The 24,992-nt window shown below is 41.2% G+C and overlaps 1 protein-coding gene across 2 annotated transcripts in view; it reads left to right on the forward strand.

The window, feature by feature from the left end:
* The window catches only part of LOC141129100 (transient receptor potential cation channel subfamily V member 1-like), a 105,725-nt gene that overhangs the window by 49,067 nt on the left and 31,666 nt on the right, over nucleotides 1-24,992 (forward strand). For both annotated transcript variants that reach the window (XM_073616890.1, XM_073616888.1), the window contains exons 5-8: nucleotides 3,883-4,023; nucleotides 5,459-5,757; nucleotides 14,454-14,630; nucleotides 16,138-16,296. In XM_073616890.1, the coding sequence (XP_073472991.1) occupies nucleotides 3,883-4,023; nucleotides 5,459-5,757; nucleotides 14,454-14,630; nucleotides 16,138-16,296 (776 nt within the window). The remainder of the gene's footprint in view (nucleotides 1-3,882; nucleotides 4,024-5,458; nucleotides 5,758-14,453; nucleotides 14,631-16,137; nucleotides 16,297-24,992) is intronic.

The raw sequence follows: 24,992 nt of genomic DNA on the forward strand, positions 1-24,992 counted from the left end.
ACACCTGAATATTTCACAAATGCATAAGTCACTTTCTAGAGGTAATTAAGAGTAACATTAGACAAGACTGCTGAGACATCAACTGGTCCTCCTGCAATAGAGTGATGTTGTTGATTCCAATGCTCTTTCCGCCTAGGAAATAAAAGTATTCAAGCTAATGGCTATTAGATTTCTGTCTCTACATCTGCTTGAATTGTGCCTTGGGAGTAATTTAGAGACAAAGGGCGGAGATATATGTATTATTGATGAAAAAACAATAGAGAAAGAGATACCATAAATGTTTTAAGGAAAACTCCACTCCTAAAGTGAATCCACATTTTTTTTTATTTCTTTACTCAAAATTATCTAAATTGGCTATAGCAAGGAAATGCTGTCTACACATATCCTAAAATCCCTTCTCTACCATCCTGGCTATCCTCAGGCTATCCTAATTACAGTCTGTCACATATCCCGCCCCCCTCCTGTGTGTGATCACCACCTTTCGGGTTCCACTAGTGCCACCAGTGTCACAGCCAATCACAGAGGTGGAGCTGTCTTAAAGGGCTAGCATGTGTGCTGCTTGGTGTTTTGAGCAGTGCATGTTCACGCCAGCAGCTGAGCCCCATTTGTTTATTGGCCTCCCCATTGTGTTCTCCAGTGATTTTCTGCTCTCCGGTGCCTGGCTGTCATTTGACCCCTGTGAACCTCACTGTCTTCTCCCTCCAGCATCCTTCCAGCCCCAGAGTGCCCCCTGTAGCCCCCAGTGACCCCAGTGCCCTGTATCCTGCTCAAGTGACCCAAGAACTCCAGTCTGTATCCTGCTTCAGTGATCCTGTGCACTCTAGGCTGTATCCTGCTCCAGTAACCCTGTCCATTCTAATCTGTATCCTGCTCTAGTGATCCCATGCACTCCATCCTGTATCCTGCTCCAGTAACCCTGTGCACTCCATCCTGTATTCTGTTCCTGTGACCCTGTGCACTCCATCCTGTATTCTGTTCCTGTGACCCTGTGCAGTCCATCCTGTATTCTGTTCCTGTGACCCTGTGCACTCCATCCTGTATTCTGTTCCTGTGACCCTGTGCACTCCAGTCTGTATCCTGCTCCAGTGAATCCTGCACTCCAGCCTGTTGTTCTTTGGCAACCCTGCCTGCTATAGACCTTACTATAACACCTCCATGTTCCCAGCATCCTTGTGCTGCAAGAGACTTATACATTCCTGTATACCTGTACTCAGTCTCTGGTAGCTGCCTGTTTCAGTGACAGCAAAACTCATAACCCATCACACCTCCTGGCACTGATAAAGAACACCTCCTTAGACCCTGTGACTTGGCCCTTCTATGGGCTCTTAACTTTGCTAAACAAGCAGGCAAGCTGACTCTTTCCTTACATTACCAGCAGGTATCCAGTCAGTGAGGCTCTCTGTGTCTCCACTGTCTAGCCTCAGCTGCTGCTACCAAGTCCAGATTAGCCAGTCTGCCCCAGTGGAAACATAACACCCATACGTGACATTGGTAGGCCCAAAAAAATTGGTGCTTTCACATGTGCTTTCCTGAAATTAGGAGCATTGGATTACACCCTGCTGTACTTTATTTTGGACCACCACTATGGTGAATACTGGCGGCTATGGTCAAAGAAGTGCCAGTGTCAGTGGCGGAGAGACAGCCATTAACACCACACAAAAGTGTTCAAACTTGCAAATAGGAACAACCTGTGATTTAAGACTGCTGGAACTTTAGAAAAGACAGCCAAGCATACCCTTTTATGTAAATGATCTGTTAATAATATAATATGCTAATGGGAAAAAAAACTTTGTTTATATTCATAATTTATTTGTATGAGCTCCTTCAGTCTGACTTGAAGCCTTTGGGACTAAAAGTTTAGGCGGCAATATGAAAATACAGACTATAGTTAATTTTCTACTTACTATAGTCAATTTTCTACTTTTTTCTGGGTCATCATTTAAAGAACTCAAGATAGAGATTTAACATGAAAGCCAAGCAACTAGCATTTTCAGAAGGGGGCCATCAATAACGTTTCTGTTATGAGAGGTTTCCTTTTGGCCTTATTCACACTTTGTAAAGAATATGTTTACTTAGACTAGTGAATAAGGTAAAGTTGTGCTCGCTTCAATTATCTAATCATGTTCATGCAAAAATCCTTCTTTTCCTTTTTGTACATGACTGTTGTTAGGATACTGAGTACTTGTAGCCAGCAGAGGTGACCAGACTGGTGTAGCTGTACTTAAGGAAACTGAAACCAGACTGCTTATGATTAAACTAAAATTTATTAAAAGAATAGTTTGGGAATTGCAAAAACAACAAACTCACATGATCACCTAGGTGGATGCAGCATCGGTCCTATGTTTTTGGTCTTAGAGGCAGCATCCCGCCGCCTCTAAGACCGAGAACTGGGCAATCAAGACCACTGATCGTTCAGTTCTCTGTCTTTACTGAGCACAGAGCTTTTGACTGTCAGTCACTGTCTCTCTGCTCTGCCCCTCCAGTGCTGACTGGAGCTGTGGAGGGAGTTGGAGCGGCTGGCTCATGCTCTCAGTAGCACGTTGAAAGGCTAAGCCGGCTGCCAGTTAGGGATCTGAGTGGTATCCAACATTAAAGTCGGGAACTCTCCAGAGCCTGGACCGGCTGACTGACATCAGCCAATAGTGATGTCACGTACCTGGTGGGGAGCCTGATGTGCTGTTGGTCTTGCTAGCGGTAAAGCTGATAGGATGTCCAGGCCAGGCAGTGGGAAGCTGGTGGTGAGCCACAGTGGAGTAGGCTAGCTGGGTCATGGCAGGTCAGCAGCAGGTAGGACAGGCTGGCACTGGCGGCAGCAGATTGGTGAGGTACAGGCTGGCAGCGGACAGATGCTTGCAGCAGAGGACCAGCAGCAGATTGAATAGCAGCGAAATCAGGCCAGATACTGATTGTCGGATCAGGTGCTGGGACGCAGACAGAAGCGTAGTCAGGGTACAGGCCAGAGTCAGTAACAGACCAGTAGTGTAAAAGCCAAGGGAGCAGGCAGAAGTGGAGATCAGGTGACAAGCTGGGGCGGGTGCAGACAGTGTTCACGGAATAGTCAAGACAAGCTGGGTCAGTAACTGGAATCAAGTGCAGGATAACAGAACACAGGTTGCACTGGAATGCCATAGACGAGACAGCAATGGAGCAGATCACTTACTCAGTTTAAATAGCCAATTTGGCTCCATAAACTGTCACAGACTTGCATGCCTGCGCAAGCAGATGTTCATGCACACGTGGATGCACACTTGTACATTTTCTATGTGCACATGAAGGGCAAGGAACTGGCCTGTGACTGTGCACAGGAATCTACCCAGGGGGGCCATCTTGGGTATTGTCATGCCCTTCCTAACTATGAAACTATCTATAATACAAAGGGGAAAACACAGACAAGCAGGGTATGACAGGAGATGCCGAAACAGCCAGGAGGATGGATCATGATAGGAAAGGACCAGACCTGGGATCAGGAACAAGGGGAGCAGATATAAATAGCAGTGTACAGGATGCAGGTACTGTAACAGGAACAGTATCGTGGTAGGAATCAGGATAGCAGTCAATAACACAATCAAAGCCAGGAGCAGAGCATTAGTAACCAGGTACATGGCACACAGGCAAAACACTGAGGTGCTGAATGAAGCTAGAGGAGAGGCTATATACCTTCCTTAGCAGCAATCATCAGGTGGAGAGTAATTATTGGGATCTGATGCCTACTGGGTGACAGCTGCTGATGGACCCCGGAAGTACACCTGTCAGCTCTGGGAACCACAGTGCCACCAGCAGGTGATCCAGGTCCAATTGGGTATTCATATTGATAGCAGCTGTAGCTTTTTTTATTACGGCTACGTAATCAAACATATGATTTGTTTTTCTATATCACTCCAGGACAGACAGCACTCCACATAGCAATTGAGAAGAGAAGCTTCCAACTAGTCCAGCTGCTGATGAAACACAAAGCTGACGTCCATGCCAAAGCGGAGGGCACATTTTTTCAGAAGAAGAAAAAAGGAGTCAGTTTTTACTTTGGTAAGATGTCACAAGCATGATCTAGATAACCTGAGTAATTGCAGGCGTAACTGAAGTCAACCATAAAAAAAAAAAACTACTGTAAAGAAGGCATCAACAAGTTTGTTGTATCAAATTCTATATGTTACATATTTTTTACATTCATTTATAATTTCCTATTTACTAGTTCCAATGCATAGCCATAGAGGCTGTAGTAAGCCCTTTATTGCACCCATTTTTTCTGTCACATCTCTACAGCAAACCTTAGAAAGCAGCTGGGAAACTCTTGAATGCAGACAGCCTGTGTAAGAACTAACTACCTTCAAACGTTTGATTTCCAGTTTGAATTGTAGCTTGGCTGAAAATGTGCACATATACTCTAAATATCTCCTTATGTACTAATGCGCTCAGTCTTATTTTTACATCTGTTTGGTTGGTTAGTTTAGCCTAAGATACACAGGTTGCTGGTTGTGAGGTGGTGCCAGTGGGTGCTGGCTCTGCAGCAGTTTGGAGAGGATTCTCAATGCATGATATTGGTGGTTAGAGATTTGCCTGTATATGAACACATAGGACCCATTTACACCTATGAGTTGCTATGGGTTAGCAACCCACCATGCATGAGTTAGCACCTTGCGGTGCTAATTATTTTCAATGGTAAATGCAGGGTACCAAGGGTAGCAAGATGCACAGAAACACACTACTGTGCATTGTTGTGCTCTGCATCTCAATAAATAGTGCTTATACATTTTGGTCCATTTTTATGTGTTGGCACGGCAACAGACCACATAGGTGGGAATGGGTCATTAGGACCATAACATGCAGTTGACCCTGTCATTGATTATACATCACCAGCAGTATCAGCAAATGGAGACAGTCAATTTTCCTCGCTAGCCCCAAACATTGCAGAATCTCACTTGCTAGGAGTAGAGAGGAATGGTGGTATGCCCAGCAAGGAAGTGACTCCTTAAGAAAAGGTAAGTGGCCAATTAGCACTCCTGTTGCATAATTGATTTTCTGACACTAACCTTAGGCTGGGACCAGGGAAGTGCCTAATGTGTTAATCAGACAAGTGAAAGAATACAATGTGAAAGGTTTTTAACAGTGTATAGATAATGCAAGGTCAACGGCCCTTTATTACAGACAATGATTCATGCATCTGAAATACAAAATGCAGCATTTATCATAAGTATATAAAATCTGATGAGATAATTAATTTATTCTTTCTGCAATATAATACATCAACATGTTTCCAAGATTTCCAAGAATTTTCATCCCCCCTGATTGTGCAATTTGTTTATTGCTTTTGCAAAAACAGAGCATGAGATTAAACTTCTGTCGTCCCCAAAAGTTGTCCCTTGGTTTACTCCAATTCTTTTTTTCCTGTTCGGAAATCATTTGTTGATCTGGAGGGATTGCAGTTTCTATTGACTAAAGTCTGGATTATTTTTATTCACAGGTGAACTCCCTCTTTCTCTAGCTGCCTGCACTAACCAGCCCAATATTGTTGACTATCTCTTAAACAATCCCTATCGTAAGGCTGACTTAAAAGCCAGAGATAGTCATGGGAATACAGTCCTGCACGCTCTGGTTTTAGTAGCTGATAACACAGAGAAGAACACTAAGATAATCACTAAAATGTATGATGACATTCTGAAGAGATCCATAACAATCAATCCAGAGATGGACCTGGAGGAAACTCCTAACTGGGAAGGTCTGACACCACTGAAGCTAGCAGCTAAAACTGGTAAAATTGAGGTTAGTATAAAAGAAAAACTTTGTAAGCCTTATACATTAGCAGCCCCATTTGTTAAAGTGGTTGTAAACCCAGATGAAAAAAAAAACTATGAAACAAAGGCATAATGAGGTAGTATAATAATAATTATAGGAGACAATCACTTCAACTTAAAGTGGTTGTAAACCCAGAGTAAAAAAAAACAAAACAAAAAAAAAAAAAAATAACCTGCAAAACAAAGGCATAATGAGCTAGTATGCATCGCATACTAGCTCATTATGGAATACCTTAGAATGATGTTATTGCAGCAGTCCCAGCATACCTGTGTCTGGCAACATGTCCTCCCGGAGTTATTTCTGGGTTGTGATTGACCAGAGCCGTGATGACGTCATGTGCGTGGGAGTCGACAATAATGGTACAGCAGCTGAAGAAACGGCACGAGTGAGCCGATGTCGTTGGCACATGTGGATACAGTGAATATCTCCTAAACTGTGCAAGTTATTATTATAGGCTTACCTGTAGGTAAAAGAGGTTATACAGGATTTACAACCACTTTAAAGCTAAACTTTGGCCAAAAACTACAGTTTAGCACTGTATATTGTAAACATGAATGAACATTAATCAAGCGTGTACAATGTGTGGATACTGCTGCCTTTTGTAATGCTGTTAAAAGAGAAGTATGGCTTTGGGATTTTTTCCCCAGTCATACTTACCTCTGTCCGGTGCTTCATCTCTCCCCTGTCGTCTCTTCACTGAGAACAGAGCCATCGAACGCCGCGGATGGCTCGGTTCTCTCACCTCCCCGCCTGTCAACCAGCAGCTCCCCTGCTCTGCTCCTCCATGCTCATTAGATTGCTGAGCTGCGGAGGGACGGGGAGCAGCAGTCTCAGCGGCTCGCTGGGAGCCTGAGACGCCAATCAATCCAGACACCTGGCGGATCCAGACTTCCGATCCTGGTGACGTCAGCAGAGAGTGGACTTCAGACCACTCTCTTCTGAAAATGGGTCACAGGAGTGCAAAACGAGTTGCACTACTGTGACCCTTAGGAGAAGCTCAGCCGAATGAGCTCAGGCTGGACTTCTCCTTTAAGCTGGCCTTAGATGTACTGAAATTTGACTGCTTCAGCTGAATTGCGATCCATGTATGGCCTTTCCTACTTGACAGAGGTTATTGTAACACGCCACTTCTGTCGAACGGGCTTCTTGGAAAATTTTCTTTGATCAGTAAAAGCAGGCAATGAGCTGCGGCCAGTAACCAATGTATTCTGACAGAGGAGGAGTCCCACTGTCAGAATACAATGGCACAATGGGGAGGATTCCTCTATCCACCTTGCTTGTGTTGATGGAGGAATCCATTTGTTTAATTTTTCATTTAGCCCAATGGCTGATCAATAAAGAAGCCTAAATCATCTATTGGAAGTGTTAATTTCATTCCCAATTTACAGTACAGTTGGCGGTGAACAACCAGCGCTAAAACTTATAGTTCAAGCTGGAGTATTCAGATCACAGCGGGTTGCTCAGTCTTCAGCTGGTATATTCCAAAAACACCTTGCTTTTTTCAATGGAGGAGGGGAAAATAAAAACATTTTTATTCCTGTTTGTGTTGCTGTTGCAGCATTACCCTCACCTCCTATAGAAAACGGGAAAGTGTAGCGCTATAAAGCATCATGAAAAGAAAAAGGTATCTAATATGAAAAGTGAAACACAGAACACATAAGTTATGTGTATGATGTAAGTGTCATAAATATGGTGACTACTAGTGCATCTGAAAAATTCCAAATAAAAAACAATGGTACAAAGATGATATGAGTCCCATATATATGAAAAACTTCATGTGAAGATCATGCCGGTGAACAGATGAAATCCTGGAGTGAATGAAACACCACCAACAATAGGGAGGCTTACCGGAACGTTTGAACCCAAAGGAATGTACGTTCAATGGGTCAAACAAACTTGTGTTGTAAAACAACAAATGGGGATGTGAAGTTCTGTGGAAGTTGCAACAGGAAACTGCGACCATCCATGGACAGATGTATCTCTCAGAAGTGGTGCCCCAGATCCATACGCAACAGTTGGGTTTGCATAAGAAGAACAGAGAAGGCCACATAGTGTAATTCCGTATATAAACATGAAAAATGTTTTAAAAGGAAGATAAACTCACATTTAAGTAGATAAAACAGCGCTGTGCAATAAAAAAGGGCGTCAGTGGGGTCCTATCCAACGCGTTTTGTCTCCTTGGACATCGTCTGGGGAGACGCAATGTCCAAGAAGATGAAACGCGTCGGGTAGGACCCCACTGCCGCCATTTTTTAATGCACATTGCTGTTTTATCTACTTAAATGTGAATTTATCTTCCTTTTAATACATTTTTCATGAGCTTCTAGATAACAAAATTAAAATAAATATAATAAATTGCTGATTTTCACTAGCCTTTAGGAGCCATTCAAAATTTTAATGGCTTTGAGCTCCTTTAACAGACCATTTAGGATTCAGATTCCAAATGCCCATGTACATTTAGGTGGGATGCACTGTGTTGGGGCAGCAATACTACACACAGTCCCAGTGTGATGTAAGGACTTGTATTGGCAAAATACAAAGGCAGTTCACAAGTACCCGGTGGGAAAGCAGCCCAGCTGGTAACACTCACAGTTCCAACAGCATGTAGCGAGCAGGATTCAGACAAACTGATAGTGCCTGTTGAGAGGGGAAGAATGCGTCCTGGCCATCTTTGCCCAAGCAGAAAGATGTCCAGGGAAGTTGCAAGCCCTTTACGCTTTTCCTCTTAGTTTGGAACTTTTCTCTGCTGCTAGTTCTGTCCCTACCAGGAGAGGTACCTGTCCCTACAAAATGCTTGCCAAACTTGGGAGCCAGGGACTTAAAAGTATGCCTGACCCAAGATGACTGCTAGAGTCACATGGGGCTGCAGCATCCAATGGAATAGCTTCCCCAGTGACCCAGGAAACCATAGAGGAACCATGTTCCTCTTAACTTCTCCTCCCACTGCAGTGTCACTGCGAAAGAGCAACACCTGCAGTAGAGCACGTAGACTGCACCTGCCTACATACTGCAGTTCATATACTTATGATTTGTTTGTAGTTTCTCCCCTTCTCGTAACTTCTCCCCCTCCAGCTATAAATGTACATTACCTATTTCTTTTCCAAGGGGCAAGGAGTTGACCAAGCTGCATTGCTTAGCTGCAGTAGAGGAATGTCAGGAAACCCACATGGCAGGGCTGTGTAAATGTAAAGATTGTGCAGAATTAAGTCCTTTGGAGTTCAGCTTTCAAAAAGCTTCTTGTGTCCTCCACGCCATGTCATCTGTTAGCCTTTGTTGTTATCCTTGTTATTTGTCATACATTTGTCAGCTTTCTGTGTTTAATTATGGTGGAAAAATCATGGCCAATTGACATTAAAAAGGATGTTTTAGAGGGTAATTTAACAAAATGAATTCCTAAAATGTGTCAGACATCTGAAGATAAAATAAAGGACATTTAGGTAATGTCTAGCTAATCTGAATATCTCAGTGTCTCAAATGTTTCAGTGAAGGACAATAGGAACATGTTTTTTTATGGGTGTTAAGGACGATTGCCTGCAAGAAAAAATTGGCCTTAAATATTTATTTTAGTTCTCAAATTAAAACGGAAACCAACATTTTATTTTAGAGAAGAATTGTTAACACGGTTGGTTGGATGGGTAATAGATGATGAAAATGCAAGTTATTTCAACTTTTTGGCGTCTCTTTTGTCTTTGAACTATCATACTAATTACTATGGATCAGCTGATTCTGACACTAGGATATTGGTGGTGTCTGTTTAGACCTTGCACAGAATGAGGCGAGTAATTAGAGGAAGTGTTTATTTAGTGTTAGGGCTTCATTTATGGGTTCAATTAATGTTAGTGTTACATTTTAGGAGATACTTAAAGTGTTAGGTGTTGCCAGGGAGTTTAAGATTTGAGGGCCAAATGTAGGGGTTAGTTGAAGTGTTAGGGCTTTGGGAGCTGTAAAAGCTAAGTGCCAGGTTATGGGTTAAGTATTAAATAAGAACTTAAAATGTCAGTAAGTGCCGGTCCACACTGGGGCAGCTTCAAAGTTTTCCGACTCTGAAGCCGCCACCGTACAGCGCAACTTCAGCACGGCTTGCAAAATCACTTCTGTATAGAAGTCAATGCAAGCCGATTCAAAGTCGCCCCAAAGTAGTACAGGAACCTTTTTCTAAGTTAGAGCGACTTGAGTCGCTCCTATTAAAAGGGTTTGCATTGCAATGCATGGAGCATTTAACACTGGAAGGGGTGCTTACGATGATCAATAAAATGATCTTTTATTTATTCACTTAAGTACAATTTTTATCCCAAAAGGAAAAAAAAATGTTTGCTGCAACTGTTTATAAAGTATTAGCTGGAGTTTGGCTTTAATTTGTTAGTGTATTTGAATCTGATAGTACATCTAACACCCCCCGCCCCCCCGAATGACAGTGCTGTTGTCTAAAGAAGTCTCTGTTGCTCCTTCATCCAGAGTGGGGGCGCTCTAATACAGAAGATGTGTCTTGCCAGACCACCAGGTGAAAACAGAGGGGGAAAAAAGCTTAAACAATTAAAACAAATGCAGCCACCACATCTAATAATTAGTAAGCTGCAATATATTACATTTTGGTTTTGGGTTTAATACCACTTTACTTTTTAGTGTAGACATCATACTTCTTCCCCACAGCCAACATATGTATGAATGGACCATCTATAAGAATGAATGGGTCTGCCTATATGTATGCACACTAGACACAGGATGAGGTCAGGATGTTTTTCTTACAAAAGCTGCGAGGCGCCAGAACCTCGGAGTGGGGATAAATGTCAGTATTTAAGCATGTGGTCTGCACTCAGGTCTGTATTTTGATAGGACAACTTCACAAAAAGTTTAGGTATGGGGGGGGGTATATTTGTTTTAGAAGGTAGAGTAACACTAAATTCTAGTTTTACAAATCTGCTATTGAAGTCTGTAATCATAACTCAAATTCCATTCCATTGCTCTCAGCTTCCTCCAAATAGACATGTGCAATTTGTTTAGTTCCTAATTAGTTTTTCAACGAAATTTGACAAATTCCTTAAAGCGGAGTTCCACCCACATTTTTCACTCCTCACCATGCAGCACTAATGTGCATCCTTAAAATCAATAGGCAATTTATTTATTTTTTTCTGTTTACTTACCGGATTTAAGCTCCTGTAACATTCAACATCTATGGAAAATCTTGGTCAGCTTGGCATGGCAAGCTGACCAAGATTGCACAGCACTGCACATGCGCGAGATCGCCAGGAAAAAGAACACTGTGGCTTCAGATGCCCACACTGGAGATGGCCACACTGTGCAGGGACTTCACAAAAGTAAAAAAACAATGCTGCACAGATAGACAACTGGGCATAGTTTACAGCATATTTTGTTATATTGCACGAGGCATGAGTATTCTAGGGGTATTTTAATCTTAAAAGTCATATTTCGGCTGGAACTCCGCTTTTATTTGGAAATATTCAAATTAGCGAAAATCAGTTTAACAAATTTTTCTGAAAGCTAAAATTCGAAAATTCTGAAATTAGAAAATTCAAAATTCGAAAATTCTGAAATTTGAAAATCCGAAAAATCGAAAATTCGATAATCTGAAAATAAGAATGAAAATCCAAAAATTCAAAAGAACAAAAATCCGAAAATAAGAAGGAAAATCCGAAAATTTGAAAACCCGGAAATTCGAAAATACAGAATAATAACTAACTAATAATAATAACTATTACCAACTATTAAATATAGGTATTGGAATTTCCTTAATTTGGCTATTAGTGAACGAATATGAATTTATCCAAAGTTACGAATGATCCAAAATAACGAAAGCCGCATCTAAACGAATGGAACATAAAAAATGAATACCAATAATAATAATAAAAACGTTTTATTATTATTATTTATTATTATTATTTCACTACGTTCCATTCATTTAGATGCGGAATTCGTTATTTTGGGTAATTCGTAACCTCGGATAAATTCATATTAGTTCCGTTCACTAACAGACAAATTTGAATGGAAATTCCAATATCTATAATTTAATAGTTAGTTATTATTAGTTAGTTATGATTTCGGATTTTCAAATTTTCTGATTTTCAAATTTTTGGATTTCCGAAATTTCAGATTATCAAATTTCCGAATTTTGAATTTCTGATTTTTTCCGAATTATCGAAATAATGAATATTGCATCTAAACGAATGGAACATAACGAATTCCAATTTTTCCGAAGTTACGAATTTTTTCGAAATAACAAATTTCGAACATAATGAATGACCAGAAAAACGAAAAAAAAAAAAACGAATGAAATGAAAACTAACTCAATTTTCAACAGTGCACATGTCTACCACCAAATCTCTAAATTGTGTGCGTTTTTTTGCTGCTTTGATGTGACTTCCTGTAAAGGAGTAGCTACATTAATTCTCCATGGTACAACTTTGTGTAGGAACATAGCCACTCTCTTTTCCTTGCTCTCAAGATGGACTATGGGAAGTGTAGTGTGCATAGGGCAGCGCACATGACCACAATAAATGTGCACTGCTTCTTCCAAACAAACTAAAGTGAGGGGGAAAAGGAGAGGTCAGTAGTTCCCAAAAGTTATTAGAGAGAGGTAGGAAAACAGAGAAAGAAATTATTTCAAGGAAAACAGATAACAGGCCCATTAAGTAATGAATGTGTATGGATTACTTTTGGAGAATAATGATATTTTTTAATGTCACTTTAAGCATTAGGTGTTTAGACAGGAGAAATGTTGGGTACATTTTGTAGGTTAAGGACATGTAAGGGAATTATTTACATATTTACCCTTAAAAGTGCACATTCTCTAGAAAGCCTGTAAGGGTAGACCTAGAGTTGTGTGTATACTGCCCTTAATACTTACAAAATGCTGCCCTTTTGTCATTTGCAGCGCTTTCCCCCGCAGGAGCCACTGGTGATGATGGATTCTGCTACGACTGCTGCTCCCCTCTGACACACTTGGTCGTAGACTAAGACCGTTTACACCTGTGTAACTTAAGAATTAGTAAGCTACCACTCTGTGACATTTCACAATAATTAGGTCACAATAACTTGGAGCTAAATAATTAAATGTATTAAGGCAATGCCAACAAACAAGGGGTACATGAATAAACATGTAATTACAGAGACTTAAGAGCACCATAAGGGGTGAAATGGTTGATCAACCACTAGATGGCACTTAAAGGTTTTAACAAGATTAAATTAAACTGCAACTGGGTAACTAGAGTCTCTAAACAACATAAACCAATTCAGAAGAATCAAAAGGGTCATGGTGTACACCTTGTGCATATAACCCTAACAGCAGGGGGGCATATGCATTTCTAGTGTAGAGGTACCCCAGAATTGGTAGAAAGTACCTTGCACCTAGTGATTAGCATTGGCTGGCTTTTGGTGGGGCCCTTCTTTAGGTGGTGCACTGTCCTTTTAAGAGTTTGGTTGGATGGCAGGAGATAGGTCACTAAGTAGGAGCAGTCTCTATTTGGACTAGCAGTGTGTGGCAGGTGTTTAGGATGTGTAGCTTAGCTTATCACTTCCTGGCAGGTGGCAAATCTGGTCCCAATGACTTAGCGATCAGCAGGTCCGAGCGATTAGATCCTGGTCCCTCACACAGGCCGCAGTTCTCAGCTCCAATTCTGAAGATGCAGCAAATCTTTCTCTCTCTCAAACTCAGTCTCTGAAGGCAGCTCTGGAAGTTTCAGATGCAGGTCCACCCTCTCTCCTTGATGTGGATGAACAGGCAAAGAAACTTGTCCCCTTAGCTCCTCTCCAATGGCTTTGGTCCCTCAGATGTGAGGCGTAGATGCTGACAGCGGGTCTGTACCCATTGCTGCCACAATCTCGGCCAATATGCCTGGGGAAAAAGTGGGGCGCTCCTCTTCCAGGAGCAGGGATTTGTGGGAGATGAAGTCCACTGCCTGTTAGCCTCCATTAACAAGTATGGTGCAGCACCCCTTTAAGTACTACAATTCCCATAGTCCACAACGTCTGCAGAGCAGTCCTTTCTAAAGTTTCCATTGGCTTTACTCTTGCTCCCCCTGTTTGGATCCTGCACTGCCAGGAGGGGGGGATGCAGAGGAGGGAGGAAGGGTTTTACACTGCCTACTCTCACGCAGATCCTGCTTCTGTCACAGAGTTCACAGTGCAGCAGTGAAGAACCAATAGTGAGAGCCAGCAGCTGCACATAGATCCACAGTACACCCAGTGGGGGGGGGGGCTCCAGCACACCTACTGTACAAAATAGAACACCGGGGGGGAGTCTAGGAGGTATAGAGGAAGGGGAGAACACTTCCCCCTCAAAGTCCCAGGAAGTTCAGGGTGAGGGAGCACTTTTTTTTCTTCTAGGTAAGAAGTAGAACCAGACTTTTATTACTGTCCCAGTTGCAAGCCTTACTTCCTGGCCAGTGTTCCTGTCCAGTATGACAGTACTGTAAGGAACTCTTCCCAGTGGCAATGCAGGCAAAAATAAAATCCTGGCAGCGGTTCTAACCTTTCCTCATTGTAAACAAAATTTGTGGTCCAGATTAACTGGGGAACAAAGGTATTATAAAATCTCCACATTTGCTGAGCAGTCATCCTCTAAAAAATAATGCTTATTGGAGGTTGGCTTCATTATAAACAGTGTATTGTGTTGCTTATATGAAACTTATCAGCTTTCTGTCTTTTAGTTGTTCAAGCACATGCTGCGGAGGGAGATCACAGAACCAGATTATAAACATTTGTCTCGGAAGTTCACGGAATGGACGTACGGCCCAGTGCACACCTCTCTGTATGACATGTCATCTGTGGACTCCTATGAACCTGACTCTGTGCTGGAAACCATTGTATTCAACAGTAATGCCAATGTGAGTAAGACGCTGTGGGATAAATTGTTTCCATGTGGCAAAGGGCATATTGGAAAAGAAATGTTTTGGCATTTTTTCATATTACCCAAATGGCCTAAAATGTGGTCACTGTTTAGGACCGCCGTCGCAATTGTCCTGCACTACTTTGTCTACAAAGAGAATATGTGGCATTTAGCAGGATTTGTAAATGCTGTGGCTCTTTATTGCTAGAAAATCTTTGGACGGGTCTAAAGCTGACCATGCACAGCTTGAATTTTTACCAATTTGGCAAGATTTAGCTGATATTTGAACTGTGGGTAGTGGCCCCCCATCCTTGCCTCCAGCCCCCTAATCTACATGCAGGGCACCGGACGCATGGATTCCAATGTTCTTTTCTTTTTTTAAAGCACGTGATTAGAGTTGGAGGCTCTAATAGGTTTCAAAAAAGGGTGGGCTCGGGGAGCAGAGCACTGCGCACCGAGCACACCCAATTGTGTGACAATAGTGAATGAATATGAATATATATATTTAGTTTGTGCCGCCACCAAAATATTGAGCACCAGCTGCCACTGGCTGTGGGTATCTTTGTTGGCAGCACCGGCAAACTTTGAGTAAAAAATAAAAAAAGAGTCAGTTGGAATATTGTCATCCTAACAGTGACGGCATCCTATCAGATGAATATTGTACAATAACTGGCAATGCAGATTCCTCTATCCATTTTTTTTTAGCATAGATGGAGGAAGCTTTTGTATTTCTCTTGTTAAGCCTGGGGGGCTAAATAAGAAAAATATATGTTAGCCATACGTTTGTAGATTTCTCTTGTTCACTCCAGCAGGCTTCATACCAAAGAGCATGGATGAAGGGATCTGCACTGCTGGCAGACAGCCACAATACCAGTGGCTGTCTGAATACCTGAGCAGTGACTGCATTTCATTAGATGCTGTCAATCAGTCAATCTTGGATACATTGTATGCAAAGGATACATAGTTATTTATCACTCGAAGTGGGTGTCATCACTGCTTTACTGATTAATATTGTAACTTCTATATGTCCATCCCCATGAGTAAGCTCCAATGGGCGGAGTGAAATGCATTGGGAACGTGGCCTGGCGGGGGTCCAGGCTAAAACTCATATTCACTATCACACAGCAGGCTTTGATTTGATGTGCAGTTCCTGGGACCACCTGTCATTTTCTATATTGACTATCTTAGTCTGTGACAGTTCTTTTGATATTGATATTGGATTAAAAAAAACATATGCGTTGATGCCTGTACCACTGTACAATTGGAGATAAGTGCCATAATCACATACCTGCAATACTTTTTATTTTTAATGTGCACAGAACAAATAAACATGCAGTTTTGAATGGGGGAAAAGCTATTTTTTTAAATAAATAACAAACCCTGACAGTAAAAATTCTCTTATTTGCTCTATTTGTCTGTTAAATATATCATTGAAAATGTTTTATATGTCTGTTCAATAAGTTAAAAACAACTATCACATTGATAATCCTGATTTCTTTCTCCAGAATCGGCATGAAATGATAGTGCTGGAACCCATCAACCATTTGATGCAGGAAAAATGGGATTCTTATGCGGGCAAGATATTCTGTGTGAAGTTTTGTCTCTATGTTTTGTACATGATCATATTCACAGTGACAGCGTATCACAGACCACTTGAAGGCCAGGTAAGAAATGAAACAAAATGGATCTACATGTGCAGGGGGAAAGTGTAAGCCAGCAGTGGACTGCTAGATATGGGGAGCCTTATTTAAACCACATAATTGGGGACATTTATGAAAATCGCCTAGGGGCATATTTATAAAGCAGTAAATTAATCAAACTGCTAATGAGCTGTGTATTAAAACACATTCACCAGAAAGATTTACCTGTAGTAAATGTCACATTTACAACTTAGTGGCCCTTAAAGGGATTGTAAAGTCAGAAGGTTTATTATCTTAATGCATTCTTTGCATTAATATAAAGCCTTCTGTGTGCAGCAGCCCCCTAATACTTACCTGAGGTCCCTCCCTGTCCAGTGATGTCCACTAGTGTCTCAGCCTTCTGAGATTCTCCCTCCTATTGGCTGCTGCTGTCAATCAAAGTCAGCTAGCCAATTAGGAAAAAGAGGGGGTGGGGCTGGGTCACGGCTCTGTGTCTGAATGTGACTCGGCTCAAGTGCCACCATATCAAGCTGCTTGCTGTGGGGGCACTGAACAGGAGGAAGGGGCTAGGAGCTCCAAGGAGGCACCCGAAAAGAGGAGGATCTGGGCTGCTTTGTTCAAATCCAGTGCAACAGAGGAGGTAAGTATAACATGTTTGTTATTATTATAGGGAAAAAAAAGAGACTTTACAATCACTTTAATGCAGTCCAGCCCAGGTTTTTTTTGGTTTTGCATCGTGTGGGGTGGGGAGTAGGGGTTAATTAGAACTTCTGTACATTTTTAAAACAATCTGTGTCCATGTTTTGGAAGATGTTGTAGACACTCTTTAGAATTCTCTCACACCTCTGCCTTGTTTTTACATGATGGCATATAGCAATGGGCGGGCAGGTGTTCTCCATCAGGTCCGCCTCCCCTGTGATTTATCATTGACCTAACTTGGGCATTGCCATATTTGGGTAATGGCGCCAGCGAGCATCCCTCCCCTTTGTTTACATTCAGCTTTCAGCCTGGGAATCTACTAGCTAGTAGCTGAATGTGGCCAGACATGAGTCATTGGTTGCTAGGAAGCCAGTGACCACCAGCATTCCTAACAAATATGAGCCCTGTGCGGGAAGCTAAAGAAAATCACATGCCTGACGAAGCGTTCCTGCGTGACTCCGAAACGTTGCACTCTCCTTGTGTTGTGATCATGCAATAAATGATCTGTTTGGACGCTACTTTGTGTCGATCCATGGTGTGCTGGCAAATATCTACTTTGTGACCTGAACCAGTATCCAGCTGGTTGTTGCTCCAGCACCCAAACTTTGAGAGCTTTTTCAGGAACGTGTGCGATGGGAATATGAGGAATTACCTGTGTGGGAAGCTGTCACATTGATAACAAGTTCCAAGCACAATGTGCCTCACTCTGAGCACTGGCAATATTTAACCTATATAATTTAATAATCATTCACCACTTTGTCTGATGGCTGTTTTTGGGGTGTAGAAGGAACAGTAACAGTGTAGCAGTTTCGCCCCAGCAACTTCTGGTTTTTGGCAGTAATGCATACAGGATATGCACAATAAAGTCAGCACAGTGCTGCAGTATGTTCTTTGTTTTCCTTTTACCTGTGCCAAGCAGGACAAAACCTTTGGGAGAGCTAGAATAGAGAAAAGAACACCTACCAACCATGCATTAGTTCTATAAACAATGAGAGCAATCGAGTCATGACCACAGTGTCAACAATTGCACAGGAATACAAACTGCAATGGAGGTACACCAACTACTGATTACTCCTCGTATAGACAGAGTATTGAACCATTTCTGTTTTTAATACATTCATACATACACATATTAGGGCCAATTTGGACAGGAGCCAATTAGCCTACCAGAATGTCTTTGGAGTGTGGGAGGAAACCGGACTACCCGGAGGAAACCGGACTACCCCCGAGGAAACCCACACAGCCACCGGGACAACATGCAAACTCCAGGCAGGTAGTGCTGTGGTTGGCATTTGAACCGATGACCCTAGTGCTGTTAGGCACAAGTTGTAACCACTTAGCCACTGTGCTGCCCATTCTTTATTTATTTATTTATTTATTTGGAGAGTAAAGCAACCAGGTGTATATAAAAAAAAAAATCTACTTATATCACACAAAAAAAACAACAGTTGTAAAAACAGAGAGTCTCAACATTACAAATTATCATGCAAGATATAAACAAGGCTATTACATCAAATAAATTGCAGCAAAGAGTTGTGGGTGTTCAAGGATGGCCCCTCAGTATGTCTTATACAACAAATGACATATGTATAGTAAAAAAAGTCATATTTTTATTACAAAAGATTAAAAATTGTACAATTAATAGATTTAAAATAGCAATATGCCTAATATAGACAATTTTGGTTTATAAACATAACATACAAAAATACATATCAGGTGCATACAAAATATGTATAGTTCCATATCCCCCTATCCCATAGGACAAATCCATCAAGGGAAAAAAAAAACACACCAGAAGAAAACACATATGACCCCAGAAAGGGGAAATACTTACCAAGTGAGTTCGTCATGGGGAGGCAAAAAATGAGACCAAAGGCAGCGAAAACGCCCAGCAAGGATGAAGCACATCAAGGAAAAGATTAGGAAAAGATTCCGCTGACGATATGTGGTTCTGTGTCAAGGTATATAGATATACATATCTATATATATACAGGGATTACTAAGCATAATGGATATAGATTAATTCACCACTTAAATATCAGAGGCAATATACCAATGTTATGATGTTAACCGATCAGTCAATACTAGTGTTAAACATGTCTAGTCAGCCATACCGACCTTCAGTTGTAGGGATATAGTAGCTGAAGGTGAAAAGCCATTTCAATGTTCGCATCATGGTCTGACCGTATTTAGTAATCAATCCAAACAAAGCTATAGAAGAAAATCACTAGTCAAAGACAGCCCAGTACAAGAAAGGGGATTGCTGCATAATGGGCAGATAACACATTACCCACTCTATTTTCCCAAAAGCATATCCCCCTCCATATATGTAGGTAGTCAAACTTACCATCAACAGAGATTAGCATACAGAGAAGACCCCGGTAATATGCACATCATACAAAGGTTGCTCCCCGATATCTGCCACGTCAATTCCATTAGCACACCAACAGTACTTGATGTGCTTCCTCCCATTTTTCTAAACTATTTAACCATTTAATGGGAAGGAACAAGCCCAAACCTGAAAACAGTCAAAGAGCAGCTCCTATTCAGCGGGAGAGGACTACAACAGGCATCTGGGGCAGAAATGGAACAGGGGCATACTAGAGACCAGGTAATTGCAGGACAAAGAGCATCCTGGGGCTAATACAGATAATAGAATGGAAGAAAAGATGGGGGGAATAGTTTAGTGGGTACTGCAAGAGACAGAAAAAAAGAGTAGGTGGGTAAAGCACAGGGAGAAAGGGTAAATAACTAAAAGAAGAAAGGAGATGATCCAAAGGGGAGCATCCATGAATCCCAAGACCAGGCTCTTAGCATGTCAAGAGCATGGCTGTCAACTGAAAGTTAGATGTGGGAAAATGTAAAATCTACCCAGTAAAATCATGTCTTTCTAAATTTCTTGCTTTTGTGGTCAGAGGTTGCAATGAGATTTTTCCATGGAATATAGCTACTAAATTTTCTTGATCAATGTTTCTTAAATATTGGGTCGGTCTGCCTCTCTTTTTGTTTTCGTGGTTAATTCTGTACTTCTTTTTGTTTATTATTAAAAAATTTGAACGATAAAACAATTTTGGTTCAGTACCCAAATTGGGTCATGTATATGTTTGTGATGGGTTGTCACTTGACTGTACAGCCTTGTTTGTCTAAAGGCGCGTACACACGAGCGGAATGTCCAACAGAAAAAGTCAGACGGAAGCTTTTCAACGTCCATTCGGATCGTGTGCCTCTTTGGACTTTTTTTTTTTGAAAATTCTGAAGGACCTAGAAATAGAACATGTTCTAAATATTTCCGACGAAACCAATTCCTATCAGGAAAACCAATCGTCTGTATGCTGTTCTGACGGACCAAAAACGACGCATGCTCTGAAGCAAGTACGAGATGGAAGCTATTGTCTACTGGCTATTGAACTTCTTTTTTCTAGTCCCGTTGTACGTGCTGTATGTCACCTCGTTCTGGACGGTCGGACTTTGGTCGGACTTTGGGTTGGCAGTGTGTAGGCAAGGCCACTTGAATGGAATTCTGTCTGAGTTCCGTCGGAGAAACCTTCGGAGTTTATTCCGACGGCAAAACCGGTCGTGTGTACGCAGCATAAGTGTGAAATCAGTGGTGAACACATTCCTTGTGTATTTTAAATGCAGAACTGCATGAATGTATGTCTTTTATATCTGAATTTCAGTTTATACAATTGTATCTGAATTTCAGCTTATAAAAGTTTTTGGATTTGTGTTTATATTGGAATCATACTTAGAAATCTATTCTGTGTTTTGAATTATTATTGTTTTATTAATAGGATGCTGTGGTTTGGTTTAATTTTATGGCCATTTTTATTTCTTTGTTTGGATTTGCTAAAATTTGGTAATAATTCTCTTCTCAGCTCCTGGTACAGTAATAATTTTCCTATTTGGGTCCTTGGATTAAAAAATGTAAGAACCCCTGCTTTGAATAATATTCAAAATAATACAAAGCAGCACTCGGCTGTTCTTTTATGTTAAGCTGAGTAGGTAACATTTATTAATGAGGATCCCCATAAAATGACACTGATAAAGGATTAAAAATAAATGCAAAAAAAATGTATCAATCAATCAATCCATGAACCTAACTTCTTTAAAGAGTTGTGTACACAGGTGTATTGTTTAGCAGCAAATCAAATGAAATCATAAAAAATAATACTTTTAGCTCTTATAATTGATGTCTTTTTAAATGTATACTCTACCAATTCAGTCATTCTTTGTCCATTGAGAGTGTTGTTCATGATAGTCTCATTATACAATAGATGGGAAAAGCCAAGGCTTCCTCATGATGCTAGGAAAATCAGGGAGTCCCAAGAGGGGGCTTTTTGTACCTAATATAGGTAGCAGACACTTTTTGTTATCTGCTCTTAGAAAGGACTTTTTTTTATAAATTTAATTAAATTGGATTTTGTATTTTAAAAAGTACAACCTCGTGAATCCCAGAGACTCTTCCTTTCTACCTCCGTAAAGGCTAGGTTCACACTACTATGGCTGTGATTTGGTCCGATTTTCAGTGCTATTATGTAGTGCAACTTGATTGTGTTTTGCTGCATTTTTTAAGCGATTTTCATGCATTTGTTATGCCAATGATAAGCATATCGACTGTGACAGGAGGGAAAAAGCACTGAAATTACATTAAAAAATGCATCAAATCACATGTAGATGCATTTTTGATGCATTTCCTTTGGTACAGGACCCTTTTCCAAAGTCACGCAGTGCTGTGCTGCATTGATGTCAACAGGCACCATTGAAAACAACATGATTGTCATGCAATTCTGTGCAACTTAATCGCATCTGAAAGCACACTAGTGAGAACCAGGCCTTAAAGTAGAACTAAAGTCAAAATAAAAAAAAAAAACTGTGAGCAGGTGTCTCTTCTGCAGTAAAATAAGCCTACCTACCTACCTACCTACCTTTTGTAGAATGTAGGCATTCACATGCGCAGCTCAGTTAACATTCAGTTTACATTCTGGCATGCCTGTGCGGTGGGATTACTAAACTTCTGTGAAAGCACGGGAGTGATGTCATCCTGTACCAGCCAATCAAGACACGCGAAGACCAGCATTTGGAAGAAGCTAAGGAAAAGATGCCAGTGCTGGCGAGGGACCTTGCAGAAGCAGAGGTAAATATTGCAAACTTTAGTTCAGCTTCAAGTTCCAAAAGAATATAAATAGGCATATAAAATTAAAAGAAATTCATAAACGAAATACTATCCTTACAGGTATTAACCCAATACAATTACCAAAATATACAATTTTTTGCAATAGTAAACCTTTAACAACTGCACCTCAGCAGCAAAAATTAAAGTGGTTGTTAACCTCCCTGGCGGTATGATAATTTCGGATTTTATGCGCTGAAAGCGGTACAATTATTTTGCATGGAAATTTGGCATTTTATATTGTAGGTCTGTAATTCTTAACACTAACACACTTAAATCTGTCCAAACAAGAGTCTAGTAGATATCCCGGGTATGATGAAGTTTGAAACACAAAATCATAAATTATAATATAATAAATAGATATAAATAATTAAAAAAAATAATAATAAAATAAATTTCCCTACGATTCACTATCGCTCAATTCTGCAAGTGTTCTAATTTACTATCGCTGTTTTCTAGCTGGTCTAAAGCCACTTTTGACATAAAGGGACACTTTTTGGTTGCTATGGACAATCTCCAATTTCCAGGCAGAAAGAACAGTATATATAATATAAAACTGCATGCAGGGCATGGGCCAAAGCACTGGGGACAAAAGGGATGTGAAATAATTTCATACAGTACTGTAATCTGTAAGATTACAGTACTGTATGTGTTATGGTTTGTACATTTTTTTTTAATTTGCCGCCAGGCTCCGCCCCCGTGCGTCGCGACGCACGCAGGGAACGGAGCCTGGCACGGAGAGGCTTCGGAGGAGCCCGCAGACACAGCGGGGGACATCGCAGGATCCTGGGGACAAGGTAAGTAACGCCGCACCAGGATCCTGCAATGTAATCCCGAGTGTGGCTCGGGGTTACCGCTAATGGGACTGAAATTTAACCCCGAGCCACACTCGGGATTACCGTCAGGGAGGTTAAGCCCACTCAATGACATTGCTACAATCCCCTCTGCTATATTAAATAATGTCCCCAGTGTATGTGTTTAAAAAAAAATGCATCTGTATACCTTTTTTTATAGCGCTGCTTGGCACTCACATGACCACCCACTGCTCTTTCTCACGATCTGACAGCTACAGCGGGCGGGGCTGAGAAGCCCCTGCTGACATCAGCCAGGAGGAGAAGAGGAGGAGACCAGCAGGTGGTCACGTGAGCACCAAGCAGCACTATGAAATGAGGTACACATCGGCATTTAAAAAAAAAAAAAACATACACTGGGGACATTATTTAATACAGGCATACCCCACTTTTAGGTACACAATGGGGTTTATTTACTTTAAATTTAATTTTAGATGGACAGAATCCCATATAAGTTATTTGGGGACTAAAATACCGAAGAAGCTGAGTAGGATATTTGAAGTAAAAATTATGCCCTGATGTTAAGACAAATTAAATTAGATTTACAGAGATGGGACAGGGAGATCTTTACATGGTTTGGAAGGAAAAATATCATAAAGATAAACGTGATGCCTAGGCTTTTTTATTTGCTGCAAACCATGCCAATAAAGATTCCCCCAAGTTTCCTGAAAGGCCTCCGATCGATCGAGGTTTTTGAGGTTTATCTGGGCTGGGAAGCCAGCAAGAGTATGGAGAACCATCTTAGTGCTCCCTAAAGAAAAAGGAGGAATTGGCTTTCCAGACCCAGTTAGATACCAGGAGGCCTCACAGCTAGCCAGAGTAATGGAATGGTGTGCCACTGAGAAGAAACCATGGGTACAATTGGAACAAGCGACGATTGATATACCCTTGGAGGGGTTGGCGTGGATAGCGGGATCGGATATTCCAACAATAGTGAGAAAACATCCACTGACAGGCGCAACTTTACGTATTAATACGATTTTTAAAAAGACAAATTTATCAACGTCTCCGAGTCCTATGACCCCGGTGCTGGGTACGCCAGACTTCCAACCTGGCATAACAGACCGGAGATTTGAGGTTATAAGACGAAGGGGGAAAAACAGGATCATACATTTCTCAAGGGGGGGGGGGGGGTGTTTGATGACTCGAGGTGAGATAGAAGGAGAAGTAACACCAGACCTAAATTTTTTTTTAGGGCGATGCAGTTAGGAGCATATATCCGCTTGAAAATTAAAATATACCCAGAGATACGGAGACTATCGGGCTTTGAACAGATATATCTAGATGGAGAAAGTATGAGACACTCCCTATCATATTTCTATGAGGTACTAACGAGACTGGAGGCAACTCAAGATCTTAATTTTATTCAAGCCTGGGAAAGAGACTTGGGGACTATGTTCTCCCAAAGGCAGAAGGATAAGATTTTAAAATCTATTCATAATACATAAGTGGCAAGCAGATATCAGGAGGGAGGATATAAAATCCTCACTAGATGGAACAGAACACCATCTGTACTACATAAAATATTCCCACAGGTTCCAAGTGTATGTTGGCGTTGTAGGGAGTCAGAGGGCACGATGCTGCATATATTTTGGGAATGTGAAAAGATTAGGGGATTTTGGAAAATGGTTGAGGAAATGGTTAAGGACATTACAGGTGTGTCTCTTGGAGAAAATCCGGCAGCATTTTTATTAAATGATGTCCCCATGTCGGTGGAAAAATATAAAAACTCCCTGCTTTAACATCTTCTCACGGCAGCGAGGGCCTGTATTCCGGCCCTGTGGAAAAGTACAGTCCCGCCGACTAGAGCACAGTGGTGGGTCAGAATTGTAGAAATCCAACAAATGGAGAATTTGACTTTGATGTTGAAAGAACAGGATGAGAAATATTGGAAGATATGGGCCCCCTACTTAACTTATAGAAGGGGAGAAGAAGAGAGGTAGGTCATTCTTGATCGAAAGGGAAAGGGAGGGGGCATCCCCCCTTTTTTTTTCTTTTTT

This window comes from Aquarana catesbeiana, linkage group LG02 (genome assembly GCF_042186555.1).
Source record: "Aquarana catesbeiana isolate 2022-GZ linkage group LG02, ASM4218655v1, whole genome shotgun sequence".
NCBI lineage: Eukaryota > Metazoa > Chordata > Amphibia > Anura > Ranidae > Aquarana > Aquarana catesbeiana.